Source organism: Ostrea edulis, chromosome 2 (assembly GCF_947568905.1).
Source record: "Ostrea edulis chromosome 2, xbOstEdul1.1, whole genome shotgun sequence".
NCBI lineage: Eukaryota > Metazoa > Mollusca > Bivalvia > Ostreida > Ostreidae > Ostrea > Ostrea edulis.
The window spans coordinates 41744209-41764426 of NC_079165.1; the positions used below are offsets into that span (position 1 = coordinate 41744209).

General features: G+C 33.7%; 1 protein-coding gene across 1 annotated transcript in view; it reads right to left on the bottom strand.

Moving 5' to 3' along the window:
* Positions 1-334: 334 nt before the first annotated feature.
* LOC125678074 (uncharacterized) overlaps positions 335-20218 on the bottom strand; it is a 31406-nt gene continuing 11522 nt past the window's right edge. The window contains exons 6-10 of the mRNA XM_056153377.1: positions 10483-10608; positions 9509-9654; positions 5158-5254; positions 4018-4182; positions 335-631 (exon numbers count right to left, since the gene is read on the bottom strand). Coding sequence (XP_056009352.1) covers positions 396-631; positions 4018-4182; positions 5158-5254; positions 9509-9654; positions 10483-10608 — 770 coding nt within the window. The 3' untranslated portion in view covers positions 335-395. The remainder of the gene's footprint in view (positions 632-4017; positions 4183-5157; positions 5255-9508; positions 9655-10482; positions 10609-20218) is intronic.

Consider the following 20218-nt stretch of genomic DNA (forward strand, 5'->3'; position numbering starts at 1 on the left):
TGCACAGTGATGACTGACATGTTGAAGAAGTTGTAAAATGGACTACAACTCGTAAAAGAAATCAAGTCAGTTTAACTTGGGAGAACGTATTGTGGTATAACCTTGATATACACGAGTGCAATGATACGTCAATAGTGAACCAACTGCTCCAGTTAAAGCCTAACTAACATGTAGAACCAGCTCTAACATCAGATAGGAGTTAACGAATACCTTGTCTTGTCATTCTAGATCATTGTAGACACTACTTGGTGGAAGTAGTTTTATATTAAGAAACTTTTATTCTTCCCATAATTTCAAAACGCCTTTGACAAATAATACAAAGTTTTTAATTTTTCACTGTTTTATTTAAACAAGAAAAGGTTTTATACATTCCTCCTCTGACCGGAATTAGGTATCTACAGTCTTCTGATTTTCATCTCCATGGTTTTCAGTGAGTAATGATAACCATGCCACTGCTTCCAGTTCACGCCATCCGCAAAAGACGCATGTCTTCCTCTTAGGTACAGACCATTGGGGTTAGCGTAGTGACAAGCTTTGTACCAAAATCCGCCTTTGTATTTCCGAGAACAATTATTCCTATCTTTGTCTTTTGTAATAAAGGGTTGTCCATTCACATACGACAGTGCATTCCCTGAAATACAACATAAACGTTATGTTTTCCTAATTCGTAGTTAGAGAAAAACCTTGATAATTTTTAACAGTTTGAGTGACCTGGTCCTGCTTCATGTTTTATAGTGTTTGTTTTGTAAGTGCTTAGTGAGTATGATACGTATAGGTGCGTACAGACAAGAGGTGTAAGCGTTTTAGAGTGGATTTGAATCGTATTTGAAATTTTCATTCTTTACATTTATTTGACTCTACAAAAATCTGAATTTTCAATGTTCTCTCTCAGATTCACTATTACGTTGACATCATATTTGGACTTGCAGGCCTTGATATCAAAGGTCCGTGTGGGAAAAATTGTATTGTCCCGAGTTTTGCTTTAGTAATACTGCAAAGTGTTTATTAACGACAAAATTGATACCTATTCACATAGCATATATTGGTCAGGAATTGACCGATAGAAATAGAATATTATGTGTAGTAAAGAACTGGTTTTGTATGATTGATCACTTCTTGTCGCCGTTTAAAGCGTGCAACATCTAGAGACATGGACACTGAGGACGTTCAAAGTCAGATAAATCAAACAAATCAAGAGGCCAGTAAGGAAATTTTCCAATATTTTAGAGTCATTTGTCTACAGATCAGAGAAGTTTGGAGGGGTATAAATTCAAACAGCGCGATAACAAAGAGCAACATCAGCATGGCGTAAATGTTATGACAAAGCTGAAAGAAGCAAACGAGAAACTAGAGGAAAACAGAATTCTAACCGGAACAGAAATATTGAAGTCCCTCAACTTCACCGGTAGGGGACTAAAAAGCACAATACCTGGAACTAAAAATCACAAATTTGGGGAGAAAGAATGGACGAACGTAATCGGCATGGGATATACTGGAGAAGTCAAGGCCTTCATCCACTAAGACATCAGGAGCAACCACACCGGTGTATGGTTTGTTTTACTTCCATTCGATAATTTTTCACTCATATTAAGACGTCACGTAAGTGGTAGGTGAAATACCACACATTTAGGCTTATCCTTAACACCCAGAGGCTTATATTCGAAACATCCGTGATTCTCACTTCACGTGCATTTGGCAAAGGAACAATCACTATCTATACGTCTTGGTTAGGGTTAGGGTTAGTATACTATATATATACTATCTATACGTCTTAGATTTAATGCAGCAATGGCACGATCAGGGCTCGGCGCAATGTTTTGATACCAGGGTCACTTGCCAACGGATACAGGTTTTCTACAACTTCTATGATATTTTATCTGGGATTTTCTTCTTGACTGACCTTGATACTTGGTTAATATCGTATTAGGGGCAACATATTTTGCAAATATATTGGGTTTTTCTCTTAATGTACTGTATCATGAAATACTCAATAAACAAGGCATCCAGCTCGCACACACGGGTGACTGTCGTACATAAAGCAATGAATTGTCGGTGTTTTATAATGTTAATAGAGTAAACACGATTTGTTACTCTTCTTTACAATGAAAGCGTCCGATCTACTATCGTTCCAATCACAGGGGCTAAGCCCGTTTTGGGCCCGAACTCTGTGATACCATAAATATAGAAAGGGGTCTAACTCTGACACAGATAAAAAAACTAACCACTCGCTTCAAATGCCTAAAAAATCTTTAACTAGGTAAGCTATGCGTAGTTTGTCGTTTTCCTTGCATAGATTAATGGTTTAACTACTTGCATGCCAAATTTCAAGTCACTGGTTCTTAAAATAACAAAGATATACGTCATCGTTCTTTCGATTTCACTTGTTTATTTTTACTAGGACATTTACCGGTCCAGGTCACGGAGTCGTTTCTCGCCTATGACGGCAGCGAAATTCAGACTAGTATGGAAGATTTCGGACCTGTCAATTAAAATTTCACATCAATTATACGCTACTTACTTCCTCATATTTTAATAATGTTCTTCGTGTAGACGTTACACGACTTATTTTTCCTCAGCAGCATCAACTGTTGACAACTATCTTTATGTCTCATTTTATTTTGTATTGCTTGTAGGAGTTATAAAATTGATCACTGTTCGTTATCTTCACCTTATATATATATATATATATATATATATATATATATTATATATATATATATGAATGTACATTTAAACAATAAAATGCTTTCTTTGTTGTTTTATCGGGTGATGGATGAAGGTAGAAAGTATTGCAGAAAAATACACAGGTTATTTAATTCTTTCCGGCAATGATTGCTTCCTTCATCACCAGATAAAACAACAAAGAAAGATATTTTATTGTTTATATTTACGTTTTTATGTGTGTTTTTTTTTTATATAACCTAGATTTAAGTGCTGAAATATATCCTTGATATTTTCTTATTTTAATCGGAACAATCTATGCATCATTTGACCTTGACGACGCTCCATCTTTAGTAATGATTACTCTGGCGATTCGTACTAAAAAAAAAAGGACCAAACTTGTTAGCAACAAACATATATTCGTTGTCTATGATGATTGATTGAATATTGTTTACCGTCCCTCTCGAGAATATTTCACTCATTTGGAGACGTCACCACTGCCGGTGAAGGGCTGCAAAATTTAGGCCTATGCTCGGCGCTTATGGCCATTGAGCAGGGAGGGATCTTTACCGTACCACGCCTGCTATGACACGGAACCTCGGTTTTTGTGGTCTCATCCGAAGGACCGCCCCATTTAGTCGCCTCTTACGACAAGCAAAGGGGTACTGAGGACATATTCTAACCCGGATCCCCACGGGATTGTCTATGATGAAAGCAATGTCAATTTCAAAAGAAATATAAGAAAAAAGGTTCAGTGAATGTAGATATTTACGTATGATTGATTGATTGATTGATTGTATACAGTTTAATGTCCCGCTCTAGAATCTTTCACATATATGGAGACGTCACCATTGCCGGTGAAGGGCTGCAAATTTTAGGCCTATGCTCGGTGTTTATTGCCATTGGGCAGGGGGAATCTTTATCGTACCACATTTGCTGTGATACGGGACCTCAGTTTTTGCGGTCTCATCCGAAAGACCACCCCATTTATTCGCCTCTTACGTCAAACAAGGGGTACTGAGGACCTATTCTAATGCGGATCCGCACAGGATTATTTATGCATGAAAGTATCTAGTATGGATGTATATATGCATGCGTATTGTTTGTATGAATAAGTGGATTTGATTGTTTTAAATCTACATACAATGTATCGAATACACATCTATATATTGTAATTAGTCTTTATAGTTTTAAGCAAAAGTTTCCCCAAACAGTTTGGTTATTGTCAAAGACACAAGTTAACTCCTAAAATTTTATTGAACATGGATTTTGATGCCATTTTTAAGGATTTGAACTTGAAGTTAATGATAAGATGATGACATATCGTCCCATCTTGAAACAGACTAGAATTCTCACCAGCATTTCCTCTATACTCGTCCACCGTGATTTTGAATCCACTGCTCTGGTTTCCCACAGAAAACACCCGGTACTCTGCATATTTAGTCTTTCCTGTAAAGTCTGACATATCCACCCGTAACATGTACCAGCCCTGTGACGTCAGCTGATGAATTCGTCGATTACCTAGAAGTACCACGGACTTGATATTTAGGTTTTACACCAGATAAATGTGAGACATTACAGAAGCACTGTTTAATATTTTCTTCAAATATTGCATATCAAGTGAGATATACAGTTTTAAACCGAAGCGAGTTATTTTTTTCTTTAACAAGTAACGTATTTGAAAAAGGAATTAAATACACTGTGGCTTGTACTTTCAAATAAGATCATTATAATAGAATTTGCAAAATTCTGACTTCAAACGAGACTGTTGAAATCCCTGTAATATAAACTTATTTGTAATTAGCTTCCTCGATTGCAAAAAAGTCATACACGGTTGATAAAAGATGCAGTCTGCAGAGGTCATTAATAACCTAATACAAATGATCCAATACAAGCTATTAATATGCATTACCGGTATATACGTTGCCTATACAAGTTATTAATAACCTCTAAAGACGTGACCTGTACAAGTTATTAATAACCTCATACAAATGATGCAATACAAACTACTAAAAACCTATACATATGCGGCCTATACAAGTTATTGATATCACTATTAACCAATCAATATTGATGTTTTATATTTGTTAGAATACATCTCAAATGACGTGTTTCATACCGATTGTTAGACCGTTCTTCGCACACTGATTTTGACTACGGACTACTCAGTTTACCTGATCAAGACTTGGGGCTCACAGCGAGTGTGATCGGTCGACTGCAGATGCTTACTCCTTCTAGACATATGATGCCACCTCTGGTATATCCAGGGGTCAGTGTTTGTCCAACTCTCTATTTTGTATTGCTTATAGGAGTTATTAGATTGATCACTGTTCGTTATCTTCACCTTTCACGCAAGAGGTTTGTACAAGTTAACACTCCTTCCAGCCCAAATTTATTAAGAGAATCGCCAAGGTGTTTATCACACAGTGTATCAAAATTAAAAAAAATAAAATGCATGTATATTTTCACACCGTTGTTGATTACATTGATACATACCTAACCAATATTCGCCACCAATGTTTCCAAAACCATACTTGTAGTCTACCCAATTCCGGTTGAAATTTACCCGTCCATCTTTGCGTTTCTGGAAAACCTATGAGCAGAAAATAAGATTTTAGAAACGATACAACTGCAGAAAGTCGTTAGTAAAAATAATGATATGTAGGCCTTGTCAAATTTATTTTGAAGTACCCCCTTTTCTGATTTACTTTAGAAACATATCGATGATACACACGATACTTGTGTCACCGAAAGTAACGTTTATAACGAGATTAATAGAAAAAAATATCACAGAAATGACACCCGGGACACAATAAGCTTAGCTACAGACATATTTAACGAACAGTGAACTTGTCATTAATTAAGTCTTAAATCTATGCTGGACGATAGCTGTGATTTAAACTTAACTGACGCATTACAACTGGATTAAAGACCTTGTACAAGTCTACGAAAAGTGAGGTATTAAAGCCATTTATTAAAGCCGAAGTCATTATACAATTTATTAAAGCCGAAGTCATTATATAATTTATTAAAGGCGAAGTCATTATACAATTTATTAAAGCCGAAGTCATTATACAATTTATTAAAGCCGAAGTCATTACACAATTTCTACAACGTTGATTATGCAAGTGAAGATAACGAACAGTGATCAATCTCATAACTCCTATAATGTAAAACTTATACGGTACCAATTTTGATGCACCAGATGCGCATTTCGACAAATAATGTCTCTTTAGTGATGCTCAATCGATATGTTTGAAATCCGAAATAACTATGAAGTTTTAGAGCTAAATATAGCCAAAAACAGCGTGCCAAAAAAGTGGAGCCAAATTCGTCCAAGGATAAGAGCTATGCACGAGGGAGGTAATCCTTAATTTTGAAATGAATTTCTAAATTTTATAACAGCAATTCAATATACATCCGTATTTTCAAGCTAGTAACGAAGTACTAAGCTACTGGGCTGTAGAGACCTTCGGGGACTAACAGTCCACCAACAGAGGCCTCGACCCAGGGGACATAATGTAAAACGTATACGGTACCAATTTTGATGCACCAGATGCGCATTTCGACAAATAATGTCTCTTCAGTGATGCAATACAAAATAGATAGTTGGGCAAACACGGACCCCTGGACACACCAGAAGTGGGATCAAGTGCCTAGGAGGTGTAAGCATCCCCTGTTGACCGGTCAGACCCGCCGTGAGCCCTATATCCTGATCAGGTAAACAAACTCCAAGAGTTTGTGTTTTCTATTGATAATGAATTTTGGAGAGATGTTATTAAAGCATTAGTAAAGGTTAAGAAAAGTCCTGAACATGTATCAACCTACTTGTGCTTAGATATTAGAAACTTTTGCTGTGTACAAAAGTGGGCATTCTATACAAAATGGGTTGATAATGGTATTAAAAACCTAGAGGACTTGGTGTCTGAACATGGAAACATTAGATGTTTTAATGAAATAAAAGGAGTGCTTTGTACTAATAACTTTTTAGACTATTTTCATGTAATATCAAAAATACCATCAAAAGTCAAAAGAGATATCATTACATTGAAAGAAGGTAGAATTCATGAAGATAATGAACATATTGAAATATGTATTGTACAAAAAAGTTTGTCAACATGCAATGTTAAATTTTTATATCAAATATTGAAAGGAAAGGAGTTTATAGCCCCAATCTCTAAACAGGATAAGTGGGAAACTTTATCAGATGAACCCATTTCAGGAAAAGACTGGAAATTTTATTTTGTAAATGCATCTTTGTGTACAAAAGAGACAAAAATAATTTACTTTCAATACAGAATACTAATGAATTACATTGCTACCAACTCCTTTCTTTACAAAATTAAAATTTCAGACAATAATTTGTGTACATTTTGTAATTGTGAAGCAGAAACAATAGTTCACATATTCTATGATTGTGTATATGTCAACTTATTTTGGAATGATTTTGAGCAATGGTTCGACGCTATTGAAAATGGTTATAAAATTTCAAGAAGAATAGTCTTACTTGGTAATACAGAAGGAAGCTGTTTAGAAAATTTTCTTTTATTAGTATCAAAAAAGTTCATATATTATTCCAGATCACAAGGAATCAGGCCAAAATTTTCTGAGGCAGTGAATTTATTTAAGTACTACAGAAAAATGGAAAAATACTGTGAAAATGTGTTTGGATGCAAATCCAAAATATTTACTAAATGGTCAATATATGATATTGTTTATAACAAGTGATGAAAAACCAAAGCTTTATAGGTTATATTTGTTATCATTACTTTTAGTATCATTTTGTTGATATGTATATTTTCAATACCTTTAAATTATGCCTAGCTGTCAAATACTAGTTCATGTAGAAAGTTTTTGTATGGAAGATATTGTATGCATGTGTGTGATTTTGTGTGTGAGATCATCTATATAGATGTAATTGTAAATGTCTAAAAATAAAGCATGAGAAAAAAAAAAGGTAAACAGAGTTATCCGTAGTAAACATCAGTGTGCCAAGAAGATACACCTATAACAATTTGAATTTTTTCTAGGAAATAAATAACGACGATATGTGAAATCTTGCTGATACAAATGGTGAATATTGTTTATCTCTCATGCAAGAATTTTTCACCCATTAAGATACGTCACCAGATTTTGGGTGAAGTACCACACATTATGACCTACACATAGCGTTCAACGCCGTCGGAATCTTTATCGTGCTTGGGCCTGCCGTGACCTCTGTTTTTAAGGTCATATCCGAAAATATCTAATATCAGGTATTTGGTGAATGGAATATTTTTAATTTTGGTAGTATTTTTGTAAGTTATAATGACCACTATTTTTCTTTACTTATTATGTTTTTGCAATGGACGTCACATTTTTATTCAGAAAACCGTCTCTAATACCTTGGCATCATAATTTTACTGTACGTTATTTTGTTAAAAAAACAATATATTTTTTCGACAAAGGGCGTTGTTATCAAAATATCTTTGTAACATTCCACAAGGAGACTAAGTTTATTTATTAAGCATTTCGTCGATCGATGTAAACTATATCAAATAACGCGACAAAAATTAAGAATTGCATAAAATTCTAAATTACCAAATAAAGTATAAATGTTTGTGCCTAACACTGAAGAAATAGTTTGAAATATTAACATAGAAGATAACGGCAAACTAACAACTCAACTTTATGACAAACGGCATTATTTCATCTTCTATATCAATTTCCCATATTTATGTAGCAATATTCCATTATCACCTGCATATGGTGTTTATGTCTCTTAAGTGATTCGATATGCAAGAGCTTGTTTTTCATATCATCATTTTTTTAATCGAGGCAGGCCACTGACAAACAAGTTGATGTTGCAGGATTTTCAACGGCCTCGTTTAAAATCAGCATTTCGCAAATTCTATGGTCGTTATAAACGATCTAGTTTGCCAATACAGCCTGGCATTGGGTCACATGCTGTCTGACGTGTTTCATACCTATTGTTAGACCGTTCTTTATACACCGATTTTGACTATGAGTTAATCCGTTTACCAAATCGAGATATAGGGCTAAAGGCGGATGTGATCTGTCGGCGGGTGATGCTTACTCCTCGTAGGGACTTGATCTCACCTCTCGTATATCGAGGGTTTGTGTTTGCCCGGCTCTTAATTCTCTATTCCTTGTGGGAGTTATGAGATGGATCACTGTTCATTGTCTTCACCATCTCATGTCAAATCTCACAGTGATAACGTTACTGTGATAAATTGTTTCAGAGAACATACTTAGATATTCACTTAATTAATTTCAGAGTATGTTAAAGGTATGTGCATTATTTATTTTGGCTCAAATCTTCAGTCGCTATGGCTTGAATCTATAGCCCACTTGCAACTTGTTTTGTCAAACTTAGTCTTCCTTTTATATCCCTGTCCAAGAAGATTGTTAACACATATTCTGACAACAGGATTACATGTAACCAACTCGAATCTATATTACATACGGATTCTAAAGCTTTGTCTTCAGATATACAAACTTACTTAAGCCTTTTTAAAAAAAATATCAAAGATTTTTACCAATATCCCTCTGTATAAAAGTTTGAAAAGCTAAAAATCTTTTAAATAAAATCTTGTTAAGAGAAGAATTAGAGGCACTCCCAAGATGGTGTTTTCAAGATTCAATTTTACCCGGGACGTTTTCCAGATGTAACATTTTATACTATGAATTTGATAGGAAAATACCTAATTTTAGAGATATGGACATTATTTCAATTGACAACATTTTGCATGAAACTCTTGTTAAATTTCTTTCGCAATAGTCATATGTGGCTTCCGTACAGGATTCAGATTAAGAAAAAAACTGATAAAAGAAATATTCAAACAACCGTCCAGCCGCCCCCAGCTGTCTTCATATCACAGTACACTCTGAACCCTCCAGTGCCTCTCGGGTAGATAGTGTATACACCATTCTCTGTTGTTTCTGACCATAAAATATCCTGACAGTCCTGGGGAAAGAACGCTGATAGAAATGCTGAAAGATGACACAAAACATTAGATATACCAGAGTTCAAAATTCCTAGACCAATACAAATATGTACTTTTAGTTGATGACATAATACCCAGAAGGGCTATGGACTTACATAACCTTGTATTCAAGTTTTGGAGACTTTGTCTTAAATGATTATTCTTGTAGATAATTGTATGTATTAGGTGGACGGCCCCGGGGAAGAATAGTTTGTGCACTAATAAGGTCACCTTGAAATAAATTATCATTATCATTAGTATCATTATCATCATAGTAGTAGTAATGATAATAGTAATAATAGTAATAATAATAATAATAGTAGTAGTAGTAGTTGTTGTATATATATATTTTATCTGCATGCTTTTTAATAACCATGATGTTTCCAAAGTTTTGGTGGGTATTGTTTTTTTTTCATATCTCAGTGTGTATTTTAATGCAAAGCACAAAGATGTTTTTGATTATTTAAAAACTTCTTTATAAAAACATTAAGCCCTGAAATAAAAACATCAAAAAGCTCACACAGGTTTGATATGTTACAAATTAAAAAAATTCTATGAAATTTCAGTACAGAATTTTAAACATTTTTTTAGCTACATTTATTCTTATTCAAAATAAAAAGGAATAGGCTAAAATATTGCATTTTTTTCACTACGAGGGGGAAACAATGAAACAACTTTTATGGGAATGTGATTGTTTACAACCATTTCTAGTAGATTTCGAATTTTTGGAAAACAAGACTAAACGACAAATAGTAATTACAAAGAAATATTTTATTTTAGCTTGTATCGTAAAAATAGTGATATACAAAATACTATTTTTCTTATTGACACTTACGTGTTCTTCTGTAAATTTTAGCAGAATTTCCAATCACAAAAATAACAAACAGGAAAAAAAGCCGTGTCTTCATCATCGTGGATGTTACACAAATGAGAGTTGTGAGACAAAAATGTTCGATTATATCTTATTTCATTTTGATGTGTTTCATTTGCAACCAGATATTCACTTCCTATGCAACACAATTCACACGCAAAATTTGTGAAGGCACCGGACAGTCTTAGTCATATATTCAAAGGTCTTACTTGATCTTCATGAAGTTTTGTACCATGATAGGTTCAAGTTCATACCTGTTAAGTTGAAATAGAATCAGTATAATAAGATTCTGGTATTATCATCCGAATATATTGAATTAAAAATATCGGTTCATAAAATCAATCAATATTACAATAGTATAATTTATCATTCTTTGAAATATTTGTACAGATATGATACATTTCTAAGAATGAAATAATCATGATAAGGAATTTTTTCAAACATACTTCTCCATCGTCAACTTCCCATATTTATGTAGCAATATTCCAGTATCACCTGCATATGGTGTTTATATATCTCAACTGATTCGATATGCAAGAGCTTATTTTGCGTATAGTCAGTTTTTAAGTCGAGGTAAGCTACTAACAAACAAGTTGATGGTACAGGGATTTCAACAGTCTCGATTGAAGTCAGCATTTCGCAAATTCTATGGTCGTTATAACGGTCTACTTCGTCAGTACAACCTCGCATTGGGTCAAATGCTGTCTGACGTGTTTCGAACTGATTGTTAAACCGTTCTTGGCACATTGATTCTGACTGCGGATAACTCCGTTTACCTGATCAGGATATAGGGCTTACGGTGGGTGTGATCGGTCAACAGGGGATGCTTACTCCTCGTAGGCACCTGATCCCACCTCTGGTGTGTCCAGGGGTCCGTGTTTGCCCAACTATCTATTTTAAATTGCTTATAGGAGTTATGAGATTGATCACTGTTCGTTATCTTCACCTTGCATACTTAGTCATATGACGTATGCACATTCAAGGTGTATATAAGACTTACTAACCCAAAATTATCACGATACACCGTGTACATTATAACCGGTGTTTCCATTCAGACGTTTTTATCACAGGTCGGAAATCCACTTGCCTGCGTTAAATATGAGACGAACCAAACTTCACCACTATCATGATATATTCTGTATAGTTTAACTTGAATATTTGAATAGAGTATATTTACCGACTATTTAAAACTCCTTTTTTTGTATTGAAATGTGTTATGTTGAGAGTGTCCGGAACAAATTCGGGAAAATCAGCTCGTTTGCACAAAATGTATATTGTGTAAAATGACGATCGAATTTGTGGTAGTTTATTACACTAAAGCCTATAGTCTTTATGGCATTACGTCACAAAATGGCGATTTAAATGTTTTGTGAAATTATTTGTATCGATCGATGCGTTTCTCTATCATCGTAGCTCAGTGGTTAAAGCATTGGGCTGGTGAACCGCAAATCTCGAGTTCGAATCCGCCGAAGTCTTTTGTTCGTATGTGTTCAAAAGATTTTTTTTAAATCATGTTTTAACCATATTTGCATATTTTCTGCCTTTTTGGCATATACACTTAGCATATATCATCATATCTTTGATGACTAAATCAATTCGTACTGATTTGAGAAACTATTTCAGCGTGTAGTGAGCCACCTTAAGAGCGGTGAATTATTATCACTGAAGTTTTAGAATTATTTTTGTAACACTCGGGCATGTTTTATTTTAACATTATCATAACCAGGCCATATAACAACGTCTTGCCAACATCTAGAAAATTTTATTTATATCTTAATGAAGTTTTTAATGGTGCTGATTAATCATGTTTTGCTGGAAAGTGTCAATCTTTTCAAATTCTATGCAGTTGTAAAGTTAGAATTTCCATAAGGATTGGCTATACCTCTTTTAAGAACAACTTTGTAAACAAAACAAGTCTACAATACTAGGAAAATGATGTAATCTGAATTCTTGTGTGAGCAGATACATTTTTAAGAACTTAATCTATAGAATGATTTGAAGAAGAAGAATTGCACTTGAGTGTGCACTTGGATAATTTGATATCAATTAGTATTAATAATCTTGATGCTCAAACTTTGGGGAAAAAATTCCAATAGGCATAACTTGTCATCTTACATTTACATTATGTAGTTGTTTAAAATCAAAACAGTTAGATATTGTTTGTTTGTTTATCACTTCGACACTTCAATTATTACCATATATTTCATTGTCAAACCTGGGAAAACTTGGTTTGCATGGACACAATATCACATTTTTGTTTATAAATTATGTATTTGTTGAAAATGAAATTATTAAATTGTTTTATTGTACACCACATGGACACAATATTTGTATTTTTTAATCACTGCATTGGATTTGATTGCCGAACCCTGAAATCCTTGTATAATAAACATTGACAGATTGCGCCGTTTTCTATACATTACGTAGTATCGAAAGACGATATTTAAATGGTGTAGCGCGGTTTAGTTTTGTGTTCAGCTTTACTTATTTTTGATAGCAATGTCAATACAAAGTAATTACTTACCTTTTTTGTATTTATGTCAGTTTCTGAAAGGAGAAATTAAATTGCAATGTAGTTTTGCATGACGTAACAAACCTATATTGAGGAAAATTGTGGTGACTTTGTAATAAACGTCTACCAGCTTTATACATTTTCGTTTGAATCTCATCAGCATTTGTTTGCTAATTTGCAAAATTTTGAATTTTATGCCGTATATAGATAAAGTAGTAGTTATAAAAATATAGGATTTTTATTGTTACAATTTCATACTAATGACAGCTGGATGTCCTTTGTAATGGTTAACACAAACATCGACGTATTTAAATTAGTGTTTGAGCATATTTACTGTTGCGGTATTTCTCTTTGAAAAATGTTCTAAATTCAAACATTCTTGACAAAACAGATTTAAACTACAACATATATATATATATATGTATATATATATATATATATATATATATATATATATATATATATATATATATTGAATACGTGGATTACCATAAAAAGACGATTTGAAATATGCAGGTGTTGTTGAAAGACATGTTCTTGATAAATGTAACTAGTTATTATATTTTTATGTTCCCCAAACAAAGTTTGGGAACATATTGTTTTTACTCTGTTTCTTATTATTAAGGTCTTCCGTCTCCTGCGGAAGACCTTACTATTATTGTTCGCGTTCTTCTTCTTCATTATTAAGGTCTTCCGTCTCCTGCGGAAGACCTTACTATTATTGTTCGCGTTCTTCTTCTTCATTATTATTATTATTATTTTCCTTGGTAGTACACGCGTTTTTCTCAGCCATTTCTCGATCGATTTTCACGAAATTTTCAGGAAAGATGTCTTTTGGTAACGAGACTTTGCTTGCAAAATTTCGTGCTTGACGTCACTTCCGGTCAGGAGTTATCTCTCTTTTAGTGACTTTTTGAAGGGCCTTGTTGTCCACACATCTCCTCCGTTACTTTTGAAGCTAGAGTCTTGAAATTTCTACACAAGATAGAGTAAACATTTTAGAAGATTTGTGGGGGATTCGATTTTACCGGAGGCGATTTGCCTAAACGCTCGCCTGGACCTGAAAAAATGGATGCCAAAATTTTTCGCCGATTTCGGCGATTTTTGACCTTTGATCTCCAATATCTTTTTTCTTGCAAATATTTTGTTAAGACATGTAGAACAAAAGTTGTGCACATTTACGAGATCTTTTCGAAAATATCAAGATTTAGGGGCTAGCCCCTTAAATTAGGGATCTAGAAGGGCTCAAAATTTAGATCAAATACCTCAAAAATCGTTAATATTTTGGTATAAGTCAAAGAACAAAAAATGTTCATCTCAACAATCCAAATCTATTCATATAAAAATTTAGGTCATATGTTACGTAATAAGGGATTTTAATGGCCAAACCCATAAAAAATTTACCCCTTGTATCTCGAAAACGACAAATATTTTGAAAAGCAATAAAGAACAAAAGTTGTTCAGAATGATGATCTGAACAATATGCATATTTCGTTTTTACCCTATGTGGCCCCGTTAGGGAGCTACAGTTTGGCCCCTAAAAATTACTTCTAGAAATAACTCGAGAACGGTAAAGAATTTCTAAATACTTGTTGAACAAAAAATGTTTGAAATGTCATGACCTTTCTTACGATAACAAGCAAAAGGGGCTGACCCTTTAAATTAGGGGCCCAGAAGGGTCCAAAGGTTTATGAGAATATCTCAGAAACTATTAATATTTTGTAATAAGTCATTGAAGCGGAAATGTTCATCTAAACGAGCTTGTTCTTATCAAATCAAAAAGTAGGTCATATGTTACGTAATAAGGGATTTTAAGGGCCAAAATCATAAATAATTGACGCCTCATATCTTGAAAACGACCAATATTTTGAAAAGCATTATTGAACTAAAGTTGTTCAGAATGATAATCTAAACAATATGTACATTTCGTTTTTTCCCTATGTGGCCCCGTTAGGGAGCTACAGTTTGGCCCCTAAATATTTCTTGTAGAGATAACTCGAGAACGGTAAAGAATTTCTAAATACTTGTTGAGCAAAAAATGTTTAAAATGACAAGGCCTTTCTTACGATATCAAGCAAAACGGGCTGGCCCTTTAAATTAGGGGTTCAGAAGGGTCCAAATGTTTTTGAGAATATCTCAGAAACTATTAATATTTTATAATAAGTTGTAGAAGCGGAAATGTTCATCTCAACGAGCTTGATCTTATCAAATCAAAAAGTAGGTCATATGTTACGTAATTAGAGATTTTAAGGGCCAAAATCGTAAATATTTGACGCCTCATATCTTTAAAACGACATATTTTTTGAAAAGCATTATTGAACAAAAGTTGTTCAATGTGTCATAACCTATCGATCAATATCAAAAAATGGGTCTGTGGGCCTCATGGCTCGCCTGTAGAGTCGATTTTTGTCGATATCAGTCGATTTCAAAAACTTGTAACTGGTAAATATTTTGTAAGGACATATTGAACAAAAGTTGTTCAGTTTATCGAGATCTATCGATTGATATCAAGAAATAGGCCTATGGTCCTAATGGCTCGCCTGTAGAGTCGATTTTTTGTCGATATCGGTCGATCTCAATAACTTTTTACAGGTAAATATTTTGTAAAGACATATAGAACTAAAGTTGTTGAGTCTATAGAGGGCTAACAAATGACATCAAGAAATAGGCCCGCGGGCCTTATGGCTCGCCTGGAGAGTCGAATTTCAAACGAATTTCACCGCAACTTTGCTTCAAAAGCTTATGATATGAAAAATTGATTATATCTAAAGTGTCTTAAAGTCGGAAACTAAATTGGGACTCATTTGTCTTTTTTTTTTTTTTTTTTTAACTCCGAGTGCATCAACAAATCGGACGGAAGACCTACTCGTTGCTCGCAACGAGATCGTGTCTAGTTATTATTATTATTATTATTCTTTTTCTCCGGTACTTTTTTGTCCGGTAGTGTTCTCAGAAACTACAAAAGGGATCGATATGAAACTTTCCAGGATGATAGTATAGCGTTTGTAGATGTGCATAGTGATAGTCATTTTGTTTGCACGTGCATACACGCGCGCGCACGTGCATTGCAATTTTGGTACAAAAAATGGAAAATCAGAATATTGAAGGAAGCGATATAAAACCTAAATAGGATGATAGTATATCATTTGTACATATGAAAAATAATAGTTATTTTGCCAGCACGCGCACGCATGCGCGTTCACGCGCATTACAAAATTTGTACGCTAACTTTGGAATCAGTCTAACTTTTTTGTTGTTCATTGAAATGGCTTGAAATTCATATCATAGGTAGATATTGAGACCCTTAACTGATTTACATGGTCAAAATTACCAATTTGCACGCGCATGCACGTGCGCTTCATTTTGATTGGATAATGCTAAAACGTTTGTAACTATCTTATTTATGAAGCGAATGCGATTATATTCACAGCATATGTAGAGAATATGTGTATCTATATGTTGGTGTAACAAAAAATGCCAACGCACACGCGCATGCGCGTGCAACGTTTTTTAAATGTTAAATTTTTAAAGGACGATAACGTTTTAGTTTTTCATGAAATTCTATTCATATTAGGGGTTTAGATGTATCTTGGTACTCCTTACAAATTGCTGTGATTAGAATTACTGCTCAGCACGTGCATGCACGTGTGCTGATTTCTGATTGGACGATTCTAAAATCGCTATAACTTCCTTATATTTGGTGGAAACGTTATGAAATTCATACTGTGGGTATATGATACAAATGCCTGTTGAACGACATCAACAAAAATTCGGAATCATACACGCGTGCGCGTGTATGCACGTGCAACGCTTTCTTTCATTTCTTGGTACTGAAATGACCATATTGAACGTACTACATGTAATTAAAGGCTAAAATAAAATGATTTTTTGCTATAGATTCACAAGGACATCACTTTTTAATTGGGGGAGGTTTGGGGAACATCTGTAACGGTCCCCGTTACAATTAGAACTAGTTGATAAATTGTTTTTCATTTTTGTCTTTCCAATCTTAAAAGCACATGTATATTATACTAAGTACAATGAAAGTTTAACTATGCAGTATCAATATTTGACCCAACTTGACAGTTAATTTCAAACTGAAAGCTCTCCGTGTCAATTAAAGCGTTTCTACACCGTTGAGAAATAAGCAAGTATCTCGCATATGAAGACTTGAGATTTTCATACGCAAACCAGACCCAAAGACTCGGAATTTTTTATGGATACTGTTGCTCTGTTCAAATTTGGGTTCCTGTTCATTGTTTTACAATGTAAAACTGCTGCATATTGTATTGGATTAAAATGGATATGTTTGTAATTACTCTGGGATTTACTGTAGTGTAAATTTAATTAAAATCACGCAAACAAATTTCAAAAATCGCAATTTTCTTTCTTTGTTTCACTCCATCATGTACTAATTCATCATAAAAAGCCACCTTTGTAACATAATTTTTTTTTAAACATGTAAATTTTAAAGATGTGAATCTGAATCTCAATACGACATTGTATTTGAAATATTTGCTGGTGTTTACTTCAAAATGCGTTTTACTGAATTAAGAAACCGAAACAATGAAGAGGAGGTAAATTTTAACATTATTCACCTCGACTGTGTAATGTAGTATGTAGTCATCAAAACCCGACTTTCGGTACTTTGATTTTAATTATGGATACTTTGATAATGTAACCATATTCTTCCGCATTCGGTTTCTATTAACACGCATTGAAACATACAATACACACGCAATGTGGCAATTATTGAGTTGTGTGTGTTTTTTTGTTTTTTGTTTGTTTTTTTTGTTGTTTTTTTTTTTTGGGTTTTTTTACAACATCTGCAGCTGTATTGCATTTGGTATTAGTGATTTTATATAAAGTAAGTTAATCACATTTCTCTTCTTCTGAAGTTTTGAAGGAATTTCAATTCCATTTGATACGATCCTTAGATGCTAATCTCGTATGGTAGGATGGTGTATTTTCTATTCAGCTATATAATTATCACAACTTCGTTACTTTTTTGAAAGAAAATCGCTTCAATGTTCTGTAAATTGCTATTGACATGAACACCTTCTTAACTTTAACATAATGATTCAATTACTGTTTATTTAAATAATGGAATACAGGTTCCCTAAGATATCCTCCAAGTCCACAACACCAAAAACAAAATACCGGTGATATAGTCAGCCTACTCTAGTCATCGTCCAATTAAAATGGCCGACCAGCCGATTGACTACGATTTTCATTTTAACAATTTTCTTCAATATTACGACTCTCTCAGCTCATCTTCCAATAGATAATGATAGACAACTTCATTATACTGAGATCTGATATAGGATTTGCCCCTGTTGAGTTTAAAAATATGGTAGAAAATTACTGATTTCTGATTTGTTTACTTTTATCTATGAGCTCTGAAAATAGAGTTCATGAAGAAATGTAATAATTTCTCCCCAAAATAGATGTTTTCTAACGAAGGGAAAACCCTCAGTTTATATTCATTGTATCATGAGTTATTCTAAACATAAATGAAAACCGTTAACATTTATAAGCAATGTAGGTATTCATTCGATAGCTAGTAACTACACGTGTATTTGTTTGTGTCGACATCCATAAATGGTAAGAAATGGTAAGAAATCAGAACAGTTTCCCCGAGTATCAATTTTGTAACCAGGATACTCTAAAATGTAAGGCTACTGTAGTACAGATACACCTTTTCTTTAGAGTCAGGGTTACTAGCCACAAGGGCATTTTGTAACCAGGTCACACTAGAAAACAGGGTTACTGCAGTAATTCTCTTCAAAACTTACTTTATTGCGAATTGATTGTTGTGCCAAACTTGCTATTACGGAACACAGTTTTAAAAAGAATAATGAAAGCGCGTCACTTGGAAAAAATATTGGTCTTTTATGAATATTTTGTAAAAAAGAAATTAAATTTCAACTTTTTTGTTTAACATTTGAACTTTCTTAGCTGTTGAATTAAAAACAAACAATTTATGTTATTGAACATGTACAGATGTAGTTAGGTAGTAGAACAAATGTTGTAGAGAAAAATAATTGTTCAGCTTGTGCATGGTGCATACTTGTATCGTTCTTCAGGATAAATGAAATAACAAATATCAAAGAATGCCCAGAATAATGTTTTACAAGAATTCATATTTGAGCGGTACGTACAGGTATCGATTATCATTCAAATATGAGTGAATTCAATAGATGAAATATCACCGCATTTACAAGACGTGAATAATTCAAGAGATGAAGCATTAATGTGATTTGCAAGGGTTGAACAATTCAAGGGATGAAACAATGAAAATGATTTGCAAAATTAGATTAATGATGAATAAATAATAATAAAATTAATATAGGGCCTTATATAAAGCAAATTACTCTAAAGTAATTTACAAGGATAAGAAGAGGAATACAATAATATAACACGTGACATAAAATCTCATATCTGTCAAATTATCAAAAAACAACCCTATGATTAAGATCGATAATTTAAAGGGGGTGATAATTAAAAGAGTCAGTTTAAACATGTTAAAATCTAAAAAAGGTAATTGATAAAAATAAGTCTTCAAGAAATGTTGACATCTTGATGTCATCTGGAAGGTCATTCCAGAGATGTGCTACATCCCAACTGAGCTGGCGCTGTCCATATCTATTTGTTCTGATTTTGGCACCACAAGTCGTAACTTCGATTCAGACCGTAATGGTCGACTTGGCTTGTATTCAAAGACGTGCGATGTACAATACGTGGAAAGCCAATGGAGTTCCGCCAGAATCGGAAATTCTGTGTTCCCGTTTCGAACCGTTGCAGCCATCAGATCAGAATAGATATACAGTATATATAGCATAAGTATCTTTGTGATATTTTGCATCGTTCTTCACCTCGTTTCAGTACTTTCAGTAATTTAATTTAATTTTTTATTTTGATCGATTTTAGGATCATTCATTTTACCAGCAGTTTATGATCAGGGACTGTTTTCTCGAAAATATCTTTTATGCAGCACATTGACAGGGAAAGAAATACTCTCCAAAACTTTATTTACCACTGAACAGTACATGTACATGTCCCATCATTCATCGCACATTTTAAAATATTGTTCCTTTTAAATTGTATCTTGAAGACCACACCACAGTTTTTTGTTTTTTTTATTTTGATCGAATGTTAGGACCATTCATTCTACCAGCAGTTTATGAT